The following is a 9,639-nucleotide window of genomic DNA, read 5'->3' on the forward strand; positions in this document are numbered from 1 at the left end:
GATTCTTTTCTTACATTTACTTTTTTCCTTTATTCTTTACTTCTAGATTAAAGTTAGTGTTGATTTTGTGTGGGGAAATCTTGATGAAAGGTGCATCTCGACAAGGACGATTCAAAATTGTCCTAGAAAATATTTAATATTTGTGAACTGTTAATTGATGTGTTCTCTAAGTGCAAAAGGCAGAACTTCGGAAATGCAGCAACCAGACACACTGGAGGCGTTTTGCAAAGCCTAGGCTGAAGCCGAGGTAGGGCGTACCTGGTAGGACTGTCTTATGAAGCTTAGTGACATTATTGGTCAAAAAATGCCACTATGGTCTAACAAGGCAGCATGGTGAGGGGACAGGAAAGGCAGTTGTGCCTCTTGGTTTTATTCATTGCTGAAACAGAGGTGTGAATGCACACACAGCTTGTCTGGTCTCTGTAAGTTGGAAGTTTTGCCAATAGAACAAGAGCATCTGGAGCAAATAAACATGAACCTGTTGGCACCATGTCTAATGCCAGGTGTGGTCTAGAGGGGTATGAAGCCCCCAGCACTGAGCTGTGAAGCAATGGGACAGCGCTCTCTCTGGAATGATGGTACTCATGGTATGGATTATTATTCCAGCCCCCCCCCTTTAATTTTTTAATGTAGAAATGCCCTTCATTTCAGAAGAAACAATGAATGAGCAGATGTCCCAATACTTTTGTCCTTATATATATATATATATATATATATATATATATATAAAATGCATGCTGAAAATAACAATGCCTACGTATTTAATGTGACCATTTCAAACTTTATTGGACTTTATATAAACAGTAGTTGTCAATGTGTATATTTCTCAACACACAGATGTGCAAAGGCAGATTTTACATTCTCAAGTTGGGCAATTTTTTTTATAAACTGCAAATTGTTAAATCAAGCTTAGTTTGGCCCTCTAGGATTTGCTACATTTGACACCCAGTCTTCTGCATCCTTTCCATGTCTTGTTCCATAGTTCCTTGGGGAATGTTTGATGGTGAAGCACATCATTTGGACATTATTTCACAAGGGAGCAATGGAACAGAAACAGGCTTGTTATTTTTGTATGTAATTAAGGAACTGTACAGAACATAGTTTCTATCCCTGCAAGCATCTAGATAGAAGCAACGTCCTAACTTTTCACACTGAAACTGACGATCTGATGATGCAAATCATCCAGAGAAAGCTTCTTGATCTTTTCTGAGCCCATGGTGACTCTCCTATTATATCTGTGTTAATAATTTGTTGTGTAGCGCTTAATGTAGCACACTGAGACGAACGTTTAGTACAAACCAGACTGATATAAACAAAGTGCATTGAAAAATAAGCTTGAAAACAGCAGATCTCAAAAAATAGATCAAAAGTTGAAAGATTATTTTTGAACTAGCCCAAGAGGAAACATGTACTCACACCTTTCTCTGAAGAATCTACTACACCCCCCACCCCCCAAACCACAACAGAACTTCTTTGTTCATAACACAATATCACTGAAGTAATTGTACCTTTCACACACTCCATTAATAATGTACACCGTTCATTTTCATAAAATCAGTCTCTAAAAGTTGAGAAGGATGAAATGCACAACTGCAACACACCGAGGCAAACAGTTCCACGTAACACAACGTTTGTGATTCAGCAGGCTGTCAGCAGCCGTTGTTTTTAGAGTAATACCGCTATCGAAAATTGAAAGTAAAGACAAAAGCAATACTGTGAAGTCTCTCTCTCAGTAGGGGACTAAAAACCAAAAGAAAAAAAGGTGTACTCCTACCTGTATAATAACCTCGGAGACCACATTTAACATCAGCAGGCAGTAAGAGACATAACCATAATGTACTGACTTTTTTTTTTATATACTGTATATGTAAAAAGAGGTTGCTGACAAGCAGGGATGAGATTTCTTCCATTATCATATATGTTTTTGAATGAAGGAAATATGAGGCTTAATTCCCCTGCCAGGTTTTAACAGCTCTGTGGGGAATCCTGGTCAAGAAGGGTTTGTCTTTTGAGAAACTGAATAGAGAACACAGACATACTGTTCTTTCTTTTCTTTTTTGTTTTGTAACTAACTCTAAAGTCGGCATTCTCCGTGCTGAACTTTCCATTCCACCTTAAAGAATGTAGGAGTTACAATCTGCTGGTAAAATGTACACAATGTAACTGCGGCACTATTTAAGGTGGAATGAAGAGTTAGAATAAGAAGCCAACTTTAGCTTTTATTTTGGCTGCTGAGTTTTTAAGATCATCTGCAGCAGCTGAGGATCGTGCCATCTAGGGCATGCCAGATGGACGGAAGCAGATCGGAACCTTAAAAGCCGATATCCAAACCATTAAAAATGCCTGGATCTGATCGGGACATCCCTAGTAACTACATTTTAACTATAAATGTTCTGTTGGTCCAGTCGTCACCCAAGTGGTCACAGAATGTAAATTACAAGGTTGTGGAATAACAGCGACAATATCTCAGAATGGGTAGAATGGGTAGAATGGGTCTACACGTCATGATCAAAGAAGCTGTGCTTGTCGGAAACCACGAAACTGATTATTTCTTTATACTAACTGCTGATTATTTGACTATTAAAAATTGCACTTGACATCTCTGCTGACAAGGCAGGAGTTGGACTGATGGGGCTGTGGGTACCTGTAAGAGGTCCGTGACTAGGCTGGGCATGACCAGACACTGATGGCCTACTTCTCTCTGTAATATAGAAGATACATCTTGAGTGGCTCAGGAAGTGGCAGGGTGAGGATTTTCTCCCTCAGGATGTTAACCGGAGCTTCAATTAGCAGAACCCTTCCCTCCTTCCTCCTCCCGTCTTCATCTTCTTCTGCCTCGTCCTCTTCGCGTTCACAAACCCCTCTGCAGTCCTCTTCTTCGTCGTCTGTCCCCGACTGATTGTTGTTGTCATCCATAGGTCCGGGGATCAGGCGACTCATGAACACGTAGCGGTTCGTCAGCAGGGTGGAGTCGCGATGTTCTCGTTTCTGTTTTATACGGGACCTGCCTCTGGACCCCACTCTCCGAGGCAGGGGCCACGACCCGGACACCGACTTCTTCAGGGTCTGCCGGATGGAGATGCGAGCCAAATCCTGGAGGCTTCGGACCTCGAACATAGAAGCTGCACAACAACAAACCCCATACTGGTCAAAAGCTAATACACAGAATCTAAACCAGTTTCAATCACAGCTTCTGTACATAAACCATTTTCTACCATCGACTCCACAAGACCTCTGAAGGTGTCCTGTGGTATGTAGCACCAAGACGTTAGCAGCAGACCCTTAAAGCCCCTCACATCAACAAGCCTTGGGTGCCCATGACCCTGTCGCTGGTTCACTGGTTGTCCCTTCTAGGAGCACTTTTGGTAGGTACAAACCACTGCATACCAGGAACACCCCACATGACCCGCCTGATGTTTAGGAGATGTTCTAACCCTGTCGTCTAGAAATCATAATCTGGCTCAAATCTATACACTTGTCCATTTTTCCTTCTTTTTCTCAACACATCACCTTCAAGAATGACTGTTTAGTTACTGCCTAATATCCCTCCCCTTGACAGATGCCACTGTAGATGAGGACAAGCAAAGTTTTCAATTCACCGGTCAGTGGTGTTAATGTTTTGGCTGATCTGTATATAGTCACTGTCAACAAAATCTCATACTTCTGAAATTTTGACTTTATTAAAAAGGAAAAATGGACATCATGGACACTAAAGACATCCCAAGACCTTCAAGGCCATTCAGGTTGGGCTACTTGCCAGTAAAATATTTCCTATGGAGTACAAAATTCAGCGACATGAATGTCAGTTGCTATTGTAGGCCACTTACGTAGAGATACTGCTCTGGGCTTTCCATTTTCTCTGTGTTTGGGGAGTACAAGTGGTGCGAAGGACACAGCAATGATCTTCTTTGTCTCCCATGAGTTGTATCCCGTTCGAGTAATTTTAGTAAGCTGAGAAAAAGGAAAAAATACAGATTATTTAAACTCTCTGGTCTTTTTTTCTGAGGAAGATCTGTACACATACTCATACAAATGTGATTATCGAACCAGCCAATCATGTGGCAGCAAGATAATCATACAGATATGGGTCAGCAGCTTCCAGTAACTTTCATAACAACTCGGAATGAGGAAGACAGGCAAATTTAAGCATTTCTAGAGCTGCTAATCTCCTAAGATTAGATTTTCAGCGCAACAATCTCTAGCGCTGGCAGCTGTAATTCTGTATGGGCTGTGCATACATGTTTTAGAAGATTTTGTTAATTTTTTTAACAATTCTTGCTTGAACATAAAATTGTGAGGACAGCAGATCATTTGTATTTTTCAATGAATAATGATGCATTTTTGGCTGTGTGTGCTCTCGTAATCACGTTAAATACATTTGGTGTTAATGTCACTGGCTACAGGTCACTGCAAATTTCTGGCGCTTAATTGGGATTGTTGGAAATGTTGGATTTAGCTTATCTTGTGTGTTAGCAAGCAAACAGTGGTTGGTGTGTTGCAACAGATAACATCACTACCCACTACTAGTGGACTATCACACCATGTGGGAGACTGGGGTTCGATTCTCGATCGGGGTGACACCAATAGGAGTCCTTGGGCAAAACTCCCAAAACTACATTGGCCCACCTCTGTAATACGAGTAACCTTGTAAATCACTCTGGAGCTTCAGCTCCATGCCATAAATGTAAATGCAAATAAAGGGGGAAACACAGAACAAACTTCAAATAGGTACAAGTTCAGAGGCTCAGAATAAAAAAAAAACATTACAGAAGTATTACTGGATTTTGTGATAAATCTGGAGTCTGGTCTTTAGAACATGCTCACAGTGTACAGTCCTTTGGTTGTGCATGGAGACAAGAGTAGAGTTCAATTCTCGGGTCATATTCTGTGTTCACTGGGTTAAACAACAGTTCTTTTTCTTAGAATCCATGCTTTTAATGGCCTGTTATTTAGAGAATCCTAATTGAGTATGAGACCTGGTCCAGTGTGAAAGGTTCTAATTCAGTAGGAGACCATCTTTATCCTATAGTAGCTCAGTTCAGTGTTTAGGTTGCATACTGTTGTTACTTTATGCCGAACTGATCTTATGATAACGTGACTAAATGACGAAGTCTGTTGCTTGTGTTGCCAACCTTTACTGCCTGTTGATCAAGTGCTATATATTGAATATGGTGTATAATAATTAAGTGTACTGCGGCCTATTATTTAGCTGGCGGCTGAGTTTGAATCCATTAGAAGCTGCTTTTAGGCCCTAGACAGTACTCATATACTACTGATATTGACAAAATGTGTGCAGGATTAATCTTACAGTGCAATAAAACATGGGTTTCACCAGTCTGTAACGTTCTCACCTTTTCCTCTAAGGGTAGCACCAGGATACCACCAACTTTCAGCAGATTTTTCATGTAATCTTCATGTTCCCTCTGAACCCCTGCTCCACAGTACACTCTGTCATACTGCCTGCTCTCAGGGGCAATCTCAAGACAGTTTCCCATTACAAACGACGGCTCACAGAACTCAAACCTGATGCATAAAAGTGTGGTCAGGTCTAAGCGTTAGGCACATTTAATGTAAGTGAAATTGCAACACATGTTCTTCCTTGGCTATATAAATAAAACAACATGAATTCAGTAGTCAGCACATGACTATAAACCTGTCAAAGCTGTCACTGGTCTTGATAAAGCAGTCCAGCTTCTGATAAGCGTACTCAATGACATCAGCATGCAGTTCAACACCATGATTCACACCAAATGGACCTGCAGGAAAACAGAAAGTTTCAGAGTCAATGAACAGCAGAAATATCATACCCATTATGTTTCAGTTACAGAAAGTGTAAACAGCAGATCCCACATACACTATCTGTCCAAATGTTTCTGGACACCCCTTCTAAAAATGCATTTAGTTTAATGCATCTACTTTAAGTTGTGTGTATGCACACACACAGCTTATCTAGTCCAGTTACAGTTGCAATGCTAATAGAACACAGGCTCTGGAGCAGATAAACATGAACCTATTGACACCATGCCTAATGCCAGGTGTGGGCTAGATGGGTATAAACCCACCCATCATTGAACTGTGGAGCAGTGGAACTGTGTTCTCTGGAATGATGGATGGTGCTCCATCCAATTCTTTTGGCATGAGTTAAGGAGGTGGTATGAGGTAAATGTACTGATCATCCAACATCCTGACCTCACTAATGCTCTTGTCACTGAATGCAATCAAATCCTCACAGCAGTGCTTTAAAATCTAGAAGAAAGCCTTCCCTCTGGACAGCAGAGACAGTTACTCCAGTAAAAGCAGGATAAAACTCTAACACCCTTGATTTCAGAAGAAACAATGAATGACAAGGTGTCCCAATACTTTTGTCCATATAGTGTTTGTATTTCAATGTTATGTGATGATCCGGCAAACAGAAAGTTATGGGTTCAAATCCCAGGACTTAACCAAGTCACCTAATGTGGCAATAACCCGCCTATTTGAGAGTAAAAGGCTGCTTGACCAACATGCAAATCGACCAATCATAGACTTTCTGTTTGGGTGCAGCCGGTAGGGGGAGGCAATCCCATCTGTAACTGAAAGACTTATGTCACAAAGTCCAGTGTAGACAACCATTTGCTACTGAGGCTGAGACTAGGGCACCTAGTCCTGGTTGTGCCCTTGGGCAGATTAATAAAGTATAACCTAATTACATTTTGGGGCTTCCATTTCATATTCATATTCACAGCTCTAACTCGGACTTACCTAGTATGAGGCCCACCATGGTGCTAAGATAGCCTGTCCCACTTCCCAAGTTGAGGAAAGACAGGCCAGGCTGCAGGTCCAGGGCCTCCATTACCTCAGAGTAGATACAGGGTGCAGAGAGATGGATGTTACCGTGTCTCCAGGCCAAGTCCTTGTAGGCGCTGTCTCTGAACTCCTCTAGATAGTAGTCAGCGCGGTCAATGGCCCTGAAAGCACACTCCACCAGCTCTGACCGAATGTACTGGGCCTCCTTTAAGTTATCAATCAACTCGTCATTGTCCTCTCCTGCACTCACTGCTCCGCCCATTGTAGTTGGTTCCTGTGGAAGAACACAGTGGAAGGAGAAAACAAGGACACGTCATGCTGTTAGTGAGATTCCACAGAGAAGGTGATGAGGCAATCCGTACCAACTTTGATTGAGTCTGTGTTGCTGTGCTGCAACTGCATATTTTCCCCAGACAGTTTTCCATTATGAAAGATGGCTTACAGACCTCGATCCTGAAGCATAAAAAATTCTCTATTTATATATATATATATATATATATATATATATAATGTAAATACATATAATACACATTCAGTGTATTGTGCTACACACTCTTAAACATAAAGGTTCTTCAAATGGTTCTTCAGTCAATGAGGAACCATGTTTGTAGTAGAGAGAGTGTGAGGGTGAAGAATATAGAAAATGGTACAAAAAGGTTTTTCAAACATGGTGCTTAAAGGAACCAATGTGGTTCTTCAATGGCATTGCTCAAAGAAACATTTGAAGAACATCCAGTTCTTCAGAATACTCCAGTACCATCAGAGAACCCTCTGGAAAAAAGATGATGATGCCAGGTTTAATCATCCCGGCATATTAATAAAATTGAAGCTGCATCACAAGCTCTGTCCTTGCTATATGTGTGCACTCATAAACCATAACACAGCTTCAGCAGCTAAACGTGAACACGAGCCCTGTCAAAGCTGCCATTCACCAAAATACATATTAATTAAGGTTCTTGATATAACATGTGAACTAATAACAAAGCTTGACTGCAATAGTGAAATTCACAATAGTTTATTTTTCATTTTGCCTATTGCTTCTATATGAATTATTTTGGTTACAAAATAAAAATAATAAAAAGAAATAAAACATTTTTCAAATGGTCAAACTGATTTGGATTCACACTTGATAAATATATTCCACTCATTAAAATGAATTTACATCAATTTTTAATGCCACATAATTCATTCATAGTGTTTAAGATGGGTGATCAGGTGTGAAATGCTCCATTCTAGAGAGTCAGAAGTGTTCACAGTGGTGGTGATGGGAAGCAGACGTCCAAAGACATGAAAACAAGAAGATATCGATTAAATGATTAAGAAAACACAGCCTGATACCTGATATGTTGTTTTACAATAGTTTGTGACATAGTTGTGAATAGTTTTTTAAAGCTACATGCAAGGTATGCTTAGGCTGAATCGTCCAAAAAGAATACCTATTTTTGTCCTTATCAGCATTACATATATAAATGTTAAGTAAAGGAAATTGCTTTATTTGTGTGAGCCCTCCCAGCTAACATGTCCATGTAGGGCCTGTGTGGGCAGCCCAACGTGGAACAAGAAAGTTTTGTCCTCTGGTTCCATGTTGGCCCCACGCATGGATGCTCACCTGGGTCAGAAATGGGACCAGAAGGGAGCTTTTCCTTGCCACTAGCTTTTTTTTTTTTTCAACATTTGCTGTAAAAAGCACTATATAAATAAAACTGAATGAAATTTGAAGAAGGACTTAAACATGAGCACCATCTGGGTTATACACTGCATAGGGGGTCTAGATGGGACCCATGATGGGGCCTATTTGGAAAGCCCAACTGGGTCCCATTAGGAACACTCAGAGCCACACTCCACCCATGTGGGCCTCACATGAGCATGTTGGCTGGGTTGGTTTCACTCACCTTTGCACACACCACATTTACTGTTTAGCAATGTGCCAAATGAAGCTCCTAAACATTCTCACTGCTGAAGTGTGTCTCTGCGCAGGACTGTGAACTTATTTACTTACTTACAAAATCAACGACACATTATTACCCTGACCAGGGGTGGCCAAACCTTTGCCTACAACTGGAATCCACACCAACAGAGGATGAACAAACTATGGAAAAATTCAGTCTAATCAGCACTTCACCGCTGAACACGCTTTCAGTGCGCTTCCAGTGAGGTGCCGGCAGGTGGCGCTGTGGGACAGGAAAGTCTAAACTTCCCCGGAGACTCACATGCTCAGAAACTGCGCGACTGAGCAACATGCCCACCAATCCTCACACTGCGCTCCCACTGCAGCTGCGCCACTCGGGGAAACAAACGCGCACAAACGCGTCTTTGATCCACCAAGTCCCCCAAAAGCGCCTCCCCTTACACTGCATCCAAAACGAGCCCTCTGAACGCGCGTGGTATTCGGGAGGTCTTTTTTTTTTTACATATGTTGGGTTAAAACGAGTACTTGTGTCGTTGACGTTTTAACCCAGATCACAACACGACGCTGCAGCTGGCTGACAGCATCTGATGGCGGTGTGCAGTGCGTTTTATAAGCGCTGTTTTCGGCTCACCTCGGATGCACCCTGTCGGTCTGGCTGTAAATAAAGGCAGCAGATGGAGCTCTGAGCTAAATCTGATCTCCACCGCAAACAAAGAAAACTGCACTTCGGTGACTCAGCGTTGTCTGACCACGACGCGCGCTAACGGTGTACCGAGCAGCTTCAGCGCTCGCCCCGTGCTGCGTTTACTCCCTCCATCGTCTCTTTCCCCGTCTGGTCTGCGCCTCTGTCCACATCCAGCGCGAGCGGCCACAGTGCGGGATGTAAACACTGATCAGCTGATCGTCTGACGTCACACCCGCACAAACTGTGGGTTCCCTGAGTG

At 42.0% G+C, this 9,639-nt stretch overlaps 1 protein-coding gene across 1 annotated transcript; it reads right to left on the reverse strand.

The window, feature by feature from the left end:
* Positions 1–760: 760 nt before the first annotated feature.
* On the reverse strand, positions 761–9,604 carry pcmtd2a (protein-L-isoaspartate (D-aspartate) O-methyltransferase domain containing 2a). Its single transcript, XM_072656489.1, has 6 exons — positions 9,327–9,604; positions 6,742–7,060; positions 5,654–5,756; positions 5,352–5,523; positions 3,828–3,951; positions 761–3,122 (listed from the first exon to the last, which is right to left on the reverse strand). Exons 2-6 carry the CDS (start codon positions 7,046–7,048, stop codon positions 2,692–2,694), a joined length of 1,137 nt encoding a protein of 378 aa, XP_072512590.1. The 5' UTR covers positions 7,049–7,060; positions 9,327–9,604; the 3' UTR covers positions 761–2,691.
* Positions 9,605–9,639: the final 35 nt, after the last annotated feature.

The sequence above is a fragment of the Salminus brasiliensis genome, chromosome 14 (genome assembly GCF_030463535.1).
Source record: "Salminus brasiliensis chromosome 14, fSalBra1.hap2, whole genome shotgun sequence".
In the NCBI taxonomy this organism is placed as follows: domain Eukaryota; kingdom Metazoa; phylum Chordata; class Actinopteri; order Characiformes; family Bryconidae; genus Salminus; species Salminus brasiliensis.

Bases quoted from the DNA above. Each gene is read 5' to 3' on its own strand.
- pcmtd2a (XM_072656489.1), bottom strand. From the start codon at position 7,048: ATGGGCGGAGCAGTGAGTGCAGGAGAGGACAATGACGAGTTGATTGAT. The intron at 5,524-5,653 runs GTTTATAGTCAT...TTTATGCATCAG, and splicing joins ACCAGTGACAGCTTTGACAG to GTTTGAGTTCTGTGAGCCGT. The intron at 3,952-5,351 runs GTGAGAACGTTA...CCTTTTTCTCAG, and splicing joins TGCTACCCTTAGAGGAAAAG to CTTACTAAAATTACTCGAAC.